Source organism: Falco punctatus, assembly GCF_963210335.1.
Source record: "Falco punctatus genome assembly, chromosome: 1".
Lineage (NCBI taxonomy): Eukaryota > Metazoa > Chordata > Aves > Falconiformes > Falconidae > Falco > Falco punctatus.
The window spans coordinates 317803-332583 of NC_137580.1; the positions used below are offsets into that span (position 1 = coordinate 317803).

General features: G+C 35.1%; 1 protein-coding gene across 16 annotated transcripts in view; it reads right to left on the reverse strand.

Annotated features, from left to right (window-relative positions):
* Positions 1–14781, reverse strand: part of TAPT1 (transmembrane anterior posterior transformation 1) — a 49812-nt gene that overhangs the window by 29478 nt on the left and 5553 nt on the right. For 7 of the 16 annotated variants that reach the window (XM_080404969.1, XM_080404976.1, XM_080404980.1 and 4 more), the window contains 4 exons: positions 10977–11158; positions 10683–10801; positions 6517–6583; positions 5829–5856 (listed from right to left, as the gene is read on the reverse strand). In XM_080404969.1, the coding sequence (XP_080261095.1) occupies positions 5829–5856; positions 6517–6583; positions 10683–10801; positions 10977–11158 (396 nt within the window). The remainder of the gene's footprint in view (positions 1–5828; positions 5857–6516; positions 6584–10682; positions 10802–10976; positions 11159–14781) is intronic. The other 9 variants (XM_080404970.1, XM_080404973.1, XM_080404972.1 and 6 more) reach the window with 3 other exon arrangements.

Genomic DNA, 14781 nt, shown 5'->3' on the forward strand with positions numbered 1-14781 from the left:
AAGTTGATGGTTTAAAACTTCGGCAAGGTACCAGTTTTAATGACGGGCTGGTCTCTTGTCGAAATGCACTAGTAAGTAGAACCTGTTTATGAAGTTTCTGAAGCAGTTCAGAAAGATTCTCACACGAAAATGCTTTGATGTCCACAAATCAATACAGACTGAAAATTATAATGTTAAAGGTTTTCTGGCTTACAAACATCAAAGATGCCCAACCACCACTACAGTCAGAAGTTGCAGTTATTCTGTACTGTTAACCCTATCACTCTTCTGCTTATTAAGGTTGATTTTCATCAGTATGACCTACATTCACTAGAGTAAAACCAGTTCAGGTGGTGATGTAAAAGCAGACAGTGACCATTACAGGTGAATACAAACTCTAAGAACAGACTACACATAACCAAGAGCACAACTGCTCTTCCAAAGGTGGTCTCAACTCCAAAAACTAACTCAGGAGAGTTAACGCCATATGAAGGTGCATCCAAACTTACAGCGCATCCTGTACACTGGACAGATGAACCATTTTGAGAACGTGCTGTGTACTGAACAAACGGAGCATCGCTATCATTCAATTCAAAGGCTGCCCAAAAGGGTCAGATCAAGTACACTTGACTGCTGTGCCTTACAGGAATTAAGCTTTTGTACAACAGAGTACATTCAAATTATGGTTTTAGAGAATTTTACCTCTCAAAGCCACTTGGATTTAATTTCTCAATTGTCTGTGTATCTAAGAAAAAAATGCAGTAAACACTCCCATTTTTCCCCCTGACATTTTAACTAAAAATACACTCTATTAATGCTCTATTCAAAGTTCTGCAATAGCTTCTTGTGCTTTGCATACACACAAGCAGCAGACTACTTCTTCAAAACACATCTTTAAAAGAAGTCACAAAAATATCCCCATGGTTTCATTTTACTGAGTTTGATGACCGAAGAGCTGTCAGCACCCCTAAACCCTAGTCAGTACAAGGGATTATGGCAGAGGCTGAGTACAGAAAACTGCTTTCTAGGTAGAGAAATGAGTAAGAATATCCTAGCATTTACAATATATTCCATGTTCTTTCACTGTGCACTAAGAAAGACTCCTTCATATTGACTAGGCAAGTAATCTATGGTCCTACAGCTAACATATTTCCGCTTGAGAGAGATTAACCGTAACTACTGCATAAACCCACAAAAGCACTTTTATTGCAGCAGAATCCTTTTCTGCTCTGGCTAAGAACATTTACAAAAGGATTTCGAGGTGTGGCTCTGAATATAATATGGAATAGGGATAATTATTTCCTACAAAGTAAAAAAAAAAATAAAAATCAAGTAAATGGATTAAGACTAATGATTTGTCATCTTTTGGCAAATACACGGAACTGCAAAGCTTGCAGTTATGAAACGATGTGATCAATGTGAACCGAACATTGCAGTTTTAGTATATGATCAGGCTCACATTAGTTCAAGCTGTATTTGTCACAAATCATACCTATCCTTCACATTAAACTGTTTAATACACAAACACACAGGCTGATGTGATTTTAAGCCTGTAAGAAAGTCTTAGCTCACTCATTACATAGATTACATTTTCTGCATTTCTTAATACATGTTTCTATTTATTGCTTCCAGTAACTACTTAGTGCCAATACTGGAAAGTACTTCCAGAACAATCTTGATTAATCAGACCTCATGATTAGTATCACATACAAATTTGTAACTCTGTACTCATCTGCACCATGAAGACTAGAGAATCTCAAAAAAATACAAAGAAAAAAGCCAGTATTGGCCAAGCTATGACAACTAGACAAAGGTCAAGAAAAGCATAGCATAGTGCTGATAATACTTTCAATTCAATTTCTCATTTGAAAGAAGCCAAGAGGTAAAACTAGACAATACTGAGCTACTGTACAACTCCAGAAACCACTGAACAGAGATATGAGAAGCTGAAACAGCTTAGCTCATTTCAAAAGACTTTATATTTTTAAAGTTGTGCAGGAAGTGTGACAGAATACAGAGGGAAAGATTTCACATGGAAATTAGTTATGGGCGTTTTTTCTCATGCGTGAATAAAGTAGAAAAATAAAGAGCATAACTACCACCTTAATTTATATTTAATTACTCTGGTTACGAAACAGCAAGGAGTAGGATCTTTCTACAGAAATCGGTTTGTTTTTTCCTTCAAAGCTATCCCATGAATACAGTGATGCTGCAGAAGTAAATTAAATATTAACACTTTCCTGGCTTTAGTGAACTCTGCTCTTAAAAGATAATATCATGAGAGCCTTTGTCCAAGATGCAGTTCCTCTAATATCCTATTGGATTCCAGAAATAACGTTATGTAAATTGTTTTACAATTTAGCTGATTACATAGCTGAACAGAATTCAAATTACAAGTTTCACATCTCACATACAGCAGTACATAAGCGGATTCAGGGCATTTGAACTGTCCTTCAAATGCACCTTATTAAGATACATGATTTCTGTCTGCTCACCTGATTATTTTCTGCCATTATTCCATTATTACTTTAACATTTTTGCTCTAAGTCATGCTCTTCAAGATGCTCTTTACACAATTTTAAGTGGTTTCATTACACTAAGCCTCTAGTTCCCACATTTAGCTGTACAGACTACCAAGGAATCAATTTTTTAAAATTAAACTTCAAACACCAAAGTACCTTAATAATAAAGAGTAAGGCTTATTCATTCTTTCTATTACCCGCCACATAAAATCTTGTATTGCTTTACTATTACTACTGCTGAATACACTGAGCGGTTTGAACATGGGATGATCCTTCAACCTCCACAAATTCAAAGTAAAAATCCAAGCATTCCTCTATAGATAAAACTCTCTCACACTGCAACACTAACTAGCAAATTAAGGCCATACAGAAAAAATAACACACAGGGACTTCAATATTCTACAGCATGTACTTAATAAGTCATTCAAACTCCTCAGCCTTTGGGTACATTCACCATTCCATCTACTAATTGACAGAAAATCTCCAGTGAAACCAACTCTTATGTCTCCACAAAATATAATTATACAAATGCATGCTTAAGGGGATATACAAGCTTATTATTAATTTTAATATGAGATGTGTGAGCCTTGCTACTATACCTCCCCATTTCACCACAGCATGCTTCTGTTTCAGCCCAGTCAATTAACAAAAGGAGAAGCATGCCAAGCTCAATGTTTATCACACACTGTTCGAGGCAGCTGGAAGGGAAACTACGGCAAAATTTATACAGTGCACTGACTGACATCGACCATGAACTAGCAATTCAGAAAACTAGTCTGTTACTAGAAAAAAATTTACTTTTTTCAGCACAATTCATAAGCTCAAGGTTTAATACTCATGCTTTGAGCTTTCCATTTTATGGCTTGTCTGCCCTGAGACACATTTAGAAAGTGTGAATCCAAGTCTTTCCTGCTTAGTAAAATCACTGGATCTGCGTATGTCCTCCCCCTTTAGAAAGCTAAAGCCAAGCAACTTTCCTTATAAGAAGTTAGAAATATTTACTTTGCTATTCTATAGAATTAAAATACTATAAAATTAGAATCAAATATTACTATTAAATATTAATATTGAAGAAAATATTATGGCTACCGACAAATTTGCTCTATATATTTTAGGAACAACAGCAAAAAACCCTGGTTTTTTTTCATGATTACTTGTGACACACGTCCACATAATCCACTCTAAATGTTACAAAATTAAAAATCAAACTAATTTCAATATACATAAACCAGCTACCCAGTGAAATCCGGTGTGAAAAAAAAGTGTTCATCATATTCAGTCTCCTCAGACAAGTGGAAGTTTAAGTAACTAGTGACCTGCTGTAATTTTCAAGGTACATCTATTTAACACCATACACAAGAGGCCATGATCTGCATTTCATACAGTAATAAGAGTTCTGTCTCCATCCACTGGTTGAAAACCACGAGGTTCAATCATTCACAAAGGCCACCACCATAAAAATGGTCATACTACCAATATATAATGTTTGTGACTTTTAACTGACCAGCATGTTGGATTTCACAGTACTTTTCCCTTAACAGTTCAAGGCTTTCAGTGTATTGGCATCTACCCTACAAACCTCTTTTTTGTTCCAACAAACGTACAATTAAAATAACTTAGCATTAAGTAGAGCATTATTACAAATCAACCACAGTTTACTGATATCTGGCTTTAATATGTTACAAACCACAAATAGCTAATGCATAAATTTGCTCAAGTGACCGACTTCCAATAAAATACCCAACAAAAAAGGATGTTAAGTGTTTTAATAAGCCTTGCATATTGAATCTGAAGTGGTTAAGCCATTCGGAACATAAAATGCACTCCGCAACACACACAAATTTGTCCTTACTGTATAAAAAAAAAAGTCTAAAAAATACCAGTAGTCTGTGGTATACACATTTCAAAAACCATCACTGCAAAATGAGTATTTTCACTATATAGTATACGAAGTAATGTGTGGATAAGTACACTTGTCTGAGTACTTAACTACTTTAGCATCTGATGCATAAGTGCTCTGATTATACCACTTTAAACTTAACTCTGCACAGATTATCATACGCTGTTCATACAACTTCTTTACTTTTTCAGGCTTTCTAGTGCTACTCATTTCTTCACTAGTCTGATTACATTCGGTTTTCCAGTCACGTTGTAGAGTTTTTTGCTTTTTGATTGTTTTGTTGTTTGGTTTTTTTTTAAACCAACAGGAACTAGATTTACAGCTTATTGCATTTTTAATTGGTTCCTTAAATATAGTCTTGTCCAAATAGTTCAGATTGTTCCTTCATCATTGAGCACAAACAAAATTTCCAATGCTCATGTCACAGACAATAATTTAAAGATATGAATACATTATCATTGCAATAATGCTTTAGACTGATATCTTAATAATGAACCTAACCACCTGCATACTATTACCTTAGGAGTTTAAAAATATATATGTATTATTCTAGAAATATTATTGTACTTCACACTATTAAAAAAAACCTTTTCATTTATATAGGTGCACTGCACTGAAGAAGTGTTTCAGCACCGAGTTTACAAGTTTGAGCAATTATTTTACAGCAAACTTTCTAACTATTACTTATTCAGTGTTAACACTTTGAAATAGCTAAGACAACCACTGAGGTTTATATTAATTAACAATATATTACTGTTAATGAAATGGTGGTCCAGTTAATGTTTTGTTTAGATATCTTTTCTTTCTCCATTTTTACATCACAGATACTTGTATGGAAACTGAACTGTGGGCTTTTGTTTTACAGGTAGATAATTTAGTCTTGATCAAAGTCTTAATCCTTCAGTGTATCCTTCATTAATGAACTGTGACACGGTAAATTTCTCATTTTATATGAAGCATTAAAAAATAATCAGATTAACACATAAGGGGATGCTTTCCTGTTAGCATACTAAAAAAAGATGTCAGGGAAAATAAAGCCCAAGCAAGTTTGTCTGAAGAATATACCTTCCTATACAACTACACACTAAGAATTTTCAAAATGCATGTACTGATCTATTGGAAATACTTTCCTACAGTTATGTTCAAGTTTGGAATTAAGTCTGGTGTCGGAAAGAAAAGCCATTTTGATCTAATATCCAGTTTGAGACTTAAGAGATATAGTTTACAGTATGCAGGACTTCACTGTTGTAAAACTGTGAGACATTACAGAGTGAGTGATGGTAAAAGTATGTCCCAAATGAAGAACTCTAGGATATGGAGAGCCACGTTTGCCAAGATTAGATGGCATTTCATTTTTCAAACAATAAAAAGTCTCTACATGCACACAACACAGCACAAGACCATGCTAAGAATGAAACAAAACCAACCTTGCTGTTAGGCCCCGATGAGAGCTGTCTCAAAATAAAAAAAAAAAATGAGGTTTCAAATAAGTGACAACTAGAATAAGCTTTCATTAAGCTTCTACTGTTTTAATAAAAGAATCGACTATAACTGAAGTCAGTAAATGAACATATGCTGAAGTGCTGTACTTTATTATGCAGAGAATCAACTTCCAAGTCTAGTATTAAGATACCTGGCAATGAACTTTCAGAACTCGCCAAAATTTACATTAAGCGTTACAAAAAACCTGCTTGCAGTACACACAACAACAGAGCTCTGAACCTGGCTGAAGTGTTACTTAGAATAAATGTAAAAAAGCTTAAGGCACTATAAGTACAGCAGGGGCTACAGTGTTTCCAAGATACCCTATTTTTAATCGGGCTTAACTGGTCCATAGGCACTCTATGTAATAATAAACAAAAAAGTTTTAAATCTACTAGGTTCACAAACTACTTCCGCAGTGATGCAGTTACATGTGAAAATATACCTACCATAAATAGCACTGAATCAATTTCATGTGTTGGTTATTAAAACTAAGTGTTGGTTACTCCTTTGAATTATGTCGGTTAATTGAGCGATACTGTTCATTTGTAATCAGGCTTTTTACTGATTACATGTAGATGTGTGAATTTGGCTGATAGCATAGAAGGAAAAAGAAAATCAGGATTTACTCACCAAGGAGGAATCCCTGTGACACCACATTCCATCCTATAAAGGAAGTGAAAGTGCTCTTCCCTTCGGTCTGATTTACAAGAAAGAAAGAAAGAGAAGGTTGTAACGTTGCTACGCTATGCACTGTTATGGAGAGGAGAAAGGAGTGCTTGATCTGAGAGTTTACTACAGAAAATACTGAGTGCACCTCCCTTTTTTTGGTTGGTAGAAAGCCACATTTTTTGGTGAACAGGTGCACTACTTTCTCAATTTAACCAAACAATAGGAAGTTTATGCATTTAACAGCTATAGCCCTTACAAAAAAAAAAAAAAAAAAAAAAAACCAACACAATTTAGGCTTGAGAATAAGTGCAACTGAGGCTCAAATTTATTTAATACCTGACAGTATGAACAAAGAAACAATGTTCATAATAAGAACACCAGTAAATTTGTTTTGTTTGCTTTCTGAGATTCTTTCTTTGTACAGGTTTCTTTCTTTAAGTAATGCGGTTTACTTCCTATTGGAAAGGGTAAACCTATGATTTCACACAAGGGCAATGGGAACTTTAAGAGGTATATATAATAAACTGAAGTTAATGATGTTATTGCTGACAGGATCTAAATTCACTTATTTCCGGGAAAAGAGAACTGAGTAAAAGAAAAACACAGAACATATATATTGTCTATATCTATTTCTATATGGAAGAAATTTAAAGATCCTGTCAATCAATCTTCAGATATAAGAACATTCATAATCTAATTCTCTATTTTCTTCAGAAAACTAGAATTTGGAGAGAAAAAATTAGTCTCACTTTCTGTAACAAGTCCATACTGGCATTGTGGAGAAGATGTAAAATGCCTTTAAGCATAATTAGATTGGGAGTCCCATCAGTCTCACTAACATACAATTTTAGCTTTCACATCATGGTGTTTTTCAAATAATACACAAGAGCTTTTACACATCCCCACAAGAGCTTTTACTGGTGTGCAACGTATTTTCAAGAAGAACAAAAAGTTGGCTCTATAAAAGTATTTTAAAGCAAGCAGAGATATTAACCTGCCCAGAATCTCTGGGTCTAAGGTACTAATAAAAAAATGCGCCTAAATTGTAAAAGGAAACCGTATCTTTCAACTACAGGTATAGTTACTTTTATGAACCTATCAAGGACTGCAATTCCAAAGAGAACTCCAACATGTCCACTTCTCTCTCTACCTTAGATCCGTTGTTCCAGCACAGTATATGCTTTTATGTTGTCAAAGAATATTTAAATAAAATGAGAGCAGATTTGAAGAGACTCATTTAGGAAACTTCTTTCCATGACATGGAAGAAAATACTGCACAGCTGACGTTTGTTGGGGTTTTTTTTTGTAATTTCAGGATGTAATTTAATTTTGTGATGTGTTTGTTAATTTTTTTAAGAGCACCCTATTTACAGAGCACAGCAGTAAGGAAGGTACACCTGCCAAAAGCACAATGTGATTATTCAACCCCTGCCAGTTTGCCCACAGCAATTTAAGCAGCAGTTTACTTAATGACAGAATCTTGGATTCTTGTGACTAAGTTTTCGAAGCTTTAGAGTCTCTCTCTTTAGAACAGCTATGTTAACACCAGCATAGCTCTGACAAATACACAGAACTGCATTTACTAAAAAGGAAAGATCAAGTGATAAGGAATGACAAATTAGCAGCCAAACTGAAGCACTTACAGTGCTTAGGCAGAAAAAGGAAACAAATTCCCTTAAGATACAGCACTCTCTTCTCCCTTTCAGAGGAATTTTAAAATATGTGGAAGAGGCTATAAAGCACTCCCCCTACCTTTAAGCACTGCACACAATACCATAGACAGGAATTAGCCGATCTTACATGGAATGTAGTTTTATTGTTTAAAAGAAATAATGTGTAACATAATCTTTTTCTACACTGCAAAGAGCAGACAGAGTTAAGAGGAAATAAATGACTGGAAGAGTAAAACTGGAGGGGAAACAGAACACCCACTGCTCAATCACTTCCCTCAGATGTTGAGAAAAAAGTCAAGATGAAGGGAGGAGCACTTTTATTTACTACACAGAATGGAATATGATGTGGCAGGTTCAAATAACTAGTCACATCTCTCAAAACTTACTTGACATTTGTGAGGAAGAACAAGCGAAAAGATAAAACAGCCACCTGCTTTGTAAGTACCTTTTGTAATTGTAGATGTTTTACCTATTGAACTCTGTTTTGTTACAAACACATAAAAACATTTCCTGAGCGAGAAGAAAATCCCCGAATGTTTTTTTTGCCATAATAAATCAAATCAGCCTAACTAGGGAAATAAATAAACAAATATCAAAGTGCAGGCTCTGAATATTTGGAAATAAGAATCATTACAACTGAAAAAGTTCCATTACATACTATAAACATGAACTGTGAATCTTTCAGTAAAAAGCCACAAACTTTAAAACATCCATGATTTGGATAAAGCCTCAAGTAGTGAACAAATAAAGAGATTATAGGGCAATAAATTCCACAAACATTTAAGGAAACAGCGATGAAAGAAACTGCTTCAGGAGTCGTTACAAAAACAAAGCCTTCTTCATTCAAGATAATCTCAGTTTCACCGCATCTTACCTGACAACACTTTATACTTAACACAGTCAAGTTGAATAGATTAAAGTGGATTCTGTCCTGCCTCACACTAAAAACACTGTCAAGCAAACAGACTGTTTTAACATTGCAGGTGCATGTACCTAAATATACACGTGTGAGTGTATATGGTATTTTCAAGATCACTTCCTTCAATATACTGAACAATACCCAAAAAACAGCAACTGGTCTTTCACATTTTTAACTGTAATTTCAGAAAAGTAGAAAACTTGTTTCTCAAAAGCACAGCTGAGTTTATAAACAAAGAACACTTTTTTTAAACCCACAAAATTAGTACATTTACCTGAATTTTAATATTTTAGCAATAGCATCCGTACAGATATTTAAAATAGGCAGAAAATTTGACTTGACATCAGGCTAAAACCAAATAGCTGTAATTTTTTTTTTTGTTTGTTTTTTTTTTTTTTTTTTTTTTTTTTTTTTTTTTTTTTACACAGCTAGGCAAACTCTCTTAACCTAATGGAAGTCTGAGATTCAGCTCAAAATTAACAGCACCGTAACACATTAGAGACTATGGCTTAACATAGCCACCTAGTGCCTATGGTAAGCATCACCAAAGTACAAACACTAACTTAAGACTATACATTAAATATTATTTTTTATGCAAACAGATTAGCATTTACCCTAATCAGAACATAAATTCTAAACTATGCATATAAAAGCACTTCATATATGAAAGACTATTAATAATGCAAATGCAAGCAACTAAAACAAATAAATCTATCAGCTACCATAAATCAACTTCAAGTTTGGGGAAATCCAGAATGAAAACCCTGAAGTCCTTATTTATTCAAGGAAAAATTACAACATCAATACAAATACTCTTTTTCTTTTAGGCTACACTTAAGATTTGCATAATTATCTTTACCATGAAGTAGCAACTTTTATGAGGGAAATTAATTCTATCCATCTTTGATGCCTATGCCAGAAAGGCAAACCAAAAATCCTATGCATTAGCAACTACTTCTCAGGATTGATCTGAACAAAAAAGAAGGAGTTAAGATCTAGAATTTCTTAATATTATTCTGGTCAGCCCCGTGCAATTACTCTAAGATTCTCTGAAGGAAAGAAAATAACACATTTTATTTGGGGATCCTTTGGGCAAAGTTGACTGTGGAAATAAGGAAAACTTCTGTTGTAAAATAATCAAACTTTTGTTCCGATACAAAGGAGCCTATCAAAAGACATGAGCCAAATCATTAACTCAAGTCTAATAAATCTTAAACCACTGTTCAAACAGATTTTAGTTAAAAGAACAAAACTACAGGGTAAGGTTACATCTCTGTCCGTTACTAACCTGAATATGCCTAAGTAGTGCTGTTATCAACCTGTTGTGTCTGAAGGAAACAACGATGACAGTTAATGGCAAAGCTTAAAGGTCTCATGCACACCTTTGCTTTGGCTGTTAGACCAGAACTGCTATTTTACAGTGGAAGAAATCACTAGTTATTCAAACAGCACTGAAAGGCCATAAAATCAAGCACATGGATGAACAGAGAAACATTATTTAAAGGTATTAACACTATTCTCTTGAATCAACTTACCGTAAGCCATAGCAAGGCAAAGTGATGAACCGGAACATTGCCAGAAAAACTCTCAAAGGAAGCAGGGTGAATACATACAGAAAAGCATCCAGGCACAAAAAGATTCCAAAAAACATCAACTAAATTACAAAAATAAAACAGAAGTATATTAGTAGTTTATAGAGAGTTACAAAAAGTTTATAAAGAATTATTTTATGAAAAATAAATTTACTTAAGACTAATTCATCACATAGGCGCAATACTCTCACTTTGTTTAAATCAGCTGGACTGCAAGAAAAATAGTATGCTATGCACCTGGAAGACTATTCAGCAAAAATTCTGCACCACAAGCTCTTGCACCAAAGGCTTTTGCAGACCTCCATGGCTCACCAAACTCAGTCTTTATAGAACAGATGAACTGAATCGTACTTGGATATAACCAGCAGCTCATTTTGCCATGGTGACTTTCCTCCAATGTTACAAAAGTTAATGTTAACCTTGGAAAAAAAAAAGTAGAGCTGTATGTACATGTGCTCAGCCATTTTCTATCTACCTATAATAGATTTATATAAACTATATATATACATATATTTTTTTTTTACTTCGTTAAATTTTCTATTGCACAGCTAATTACAGCTGTGGTAGTTCTCCTTCTGAGAATATCAACCTTTTCTATACAAAGAAGAATATGAAATATGAAGAGGCAAATTTCCAACTGCCCTTAGTTTAAATGCTTTATCCTTAGTTCACAGAAACAGTTAAAGCCATTCCATTATAGCCACAAGCCAAGCAACTCTACGATATCTAAGCTAGACCTAAACTCTGCAGTTCGAAAGCTCTTATACACCGGACTCTCCCCACACGACATTCCTTCTTTATCTGCTTTTTGAATGTATCTAAGATTTACTTGAATGGGACTTTAGGCATATGCTCGCATGCTTCTGTCAGAAGCTAGTGTTTTTTTCCTGCAAGGAAATTCACACAAAAAGGTAACCTTAACTGGCTACACAATTAAGACCAGCAACATCTAAGCAAGCCTACCCATCCATGACAGATATGCACTTACATGTGAAAATTCTATGTATTGCTGATGGGAAAAGAAAACACTGGTTTTGGGCAGGGTGGGAGGTAACAGTAGTCGACTTGTGCTTTGGTTTATCTCCCACAAAATCTTTGCCTTTCAAACTACCTTCTCTGTCAGCTTGTGGAACAGCCGGTTCAATGTCCAATGAGCTAATCTCTCACTCTTAGTCCACATGCATCCTTGTAACTTTGAAAGCAATCCTACAGAGTACACGCCAGTACATCTATCTGGAAGCCACATAAGATGACTGAGTCAGGCACAAAAGCACTGCTATAATCTCTGAGCTGTTGCTTTCCCTTATAATACTCTTTCTACTGATTCTGCAGTCTGTACTTCAATACCATCACAACATTAATGTGTCCTCCCTGATATTCACTCATTCACCTCTAATACCATTTCCTAAAATTTCAGTAGAGGTTTTTTCATTCAAAATTATCAGAAGCAGTGGTTACAAATAACAGATGACCTTATGCAATGCATCTTAATATACCATTGTTACCTATTTCTTTGCTAACTTTTAAACCAGGTGCTGAATATCCAAGCACTGAAGCTCAACATGTATCTTCCCTGGCTTGTTTCGTTGGGTTTTTGTTTTGGTTTGTTTTTTTTAATTCCTTAGTCCAAGCAAAATAGAAAGATATCCTGTCATTTTGCCTCTGTATTGTTTGAGGGCATCTTTATAATCTAGAAAACAACTCTGCGTTTTCTTTTTCATTTAGACTTTTTCTCTGCAATCATGACTTTTCACGTTCTATAAGCTTGTGTTAATATTTGCAATTATTGTTTAATGTCCTCATTTTCCATTTTTTTCTACATTCCACTTGCATGCCTGCATGTGCCCATTGAAATATAATCAGCACTGAACCTGTCACACATTTCTGTAAACATTATTTTTGCTGCTGCATTCCAGATACTGAGAAGCTAACAGAAAAGCTTACAGAGTTTTTCCACCATAGTAACTATATTTTAGCAAAATAATGCTAAGTTTAATTTTGAGATCAATTGACAAGTATTCCCTTAAGACAGTAGGAACAAGGACCACCTTTGAATTTAGTATATATAACCTATGACAATGAAAAGCTTCCACTGAAACTGCACCAAAAAGCTCAAGCAGAGACACCATTTATAGAGAAGCTAGATAGTTTTTAATAAACAAAAAAGAACAACAACACTACCCTTTTAACATCACCCCCCCTCTAAAATTACGTACAGGTAAGAAGTGCATGTTGAAGAGTATATTCTGATATTAGGCTTTGATAAATCTACTCCATCTGCTCTCACTCCACCCAATTATGATTTTCATTCCTAGTCTATAATTACACTATTAGGTAGTAAACACTGCAAACCATTAAGAAAATTCTTCTCTTCCCTTCCTAGTGTCTCACATGCTTTATTTCAATTAAGCAGACATTTCAATCACATGGTCAAGTGATTTCTCCAATAGGTGATGACCTATACACTACTTAGTTTGCATTCTAGGTGCTCATCCTCATACTTTTTCAATGAGGATGATTCAATTTGATGTAGCTAGTATGTACACTAACCTGGACTAAGCTCATGCAAAGAACTAACAAATTTATTTCATCATCTCTGTGTAAAAAGATAATTATCACTTAAAATCCACCTGCTTATTACTCAGTTTCATATTCTTTCATATTCAAAGTACTGACTGAAATTTGACCTACCATGCAAAATCCACCAATTTCACAATTTACAGCATCAATCTTATTAATACGTAAGGCTGCTGGCCTTCACTTGTTCTTTCACACTAAAAGTTTTATTGGAAATCTACGGCGATGATCCTTCAGAATAATTTTTGTGGCTTGGAGACAACATGTAATAGTCTACATAATTAAAATGGAGGTGATGTAGAACCGCTACTATTACTCAGCTGAGACTTCACTGTAACTGGAATATTCCACTGTAAACTGCAATGGGTGAAAAGTAAGGATGGGAAGACACAACCCCTGGAGATGTTCAGAACCCAGTGGGATCTGGTCCCAAGCAACCTGCTGTAGGTGATGCAGTTTTAATCAAGAACTTAAGACTACATTGTCTCCAGAGGTCCACCTCATTCATTCTGTGATTCTCTGCAGTAACTGACTGGGAATTTAGTTTTGTAAAACCGTGTCTCATCATGATCCAAGGACGAGCTCAACTCAAGGAGGAACCTGACTGCTGCTGACAAAGGGAATGCTATTCTCCCTCCCTCCCCACTCTTTCATCTTTCTACCCGTAACCCCAGCTATGCAGCTCCCCTTCCACCCTTTTGCAGGCACTGGATTCTCAAAAATACTGGCTGAGCAAGTCAGCTCACTATCCTAGCAAAGAACAAACAAAGCAAGAAATGTGAAGCATTCACTGCCAAATTATGAGCCAATTTAACTCTCAGAATGGTCCAACAAGCACCACAGCTCATGTAAAACCGGCAGCATGCATAAGGCAGGAGACTAAAGTAGAATAGTGAAACGAGACTCTTCCTTCAATACAGTTTAGAGTTAAATTGATATAGCCCTACCACGTACCTTTATACTTAGTAGTTTTGAGAATTTCAGCAATACTGTTTTTAATATTACTGTTACTCTGCAGCATAGCCAAACCTTACTACTAATGTTGCCTTACTCATCATCCTTCAGCATATCCCTGCTGCCTCCCTAATCAAAACGGTTAAGCCAGAATAAAACTCTCGTCTACGTTACAGCATTGGAACTGGCTCACTGCAGGGCCACAATTATATCTAAGCTGATATAAAGGAGGTGGCAGGAATGTCCCAGGAAAGGCCATAGCACTGTGACAGGGAGAGAAGATGCAGTTAAGTGGCAAGATGCAAAATAGAAGGCTATAAAAATTAAGTCAAAAACCTTAGTCAGGAACTCATCCATCACCATATTTTTAAAGGACTGAAATCTTTCCACCCTCAAAACATTTTAGACTGGAAAAATCTTTAAAACAATATTTTTTTAAACATAAAATTACATTTTGCTGTAAAAAGTTTTATTTTGACTATTCCTTTCAGGACCAGTGACATCTTTATAT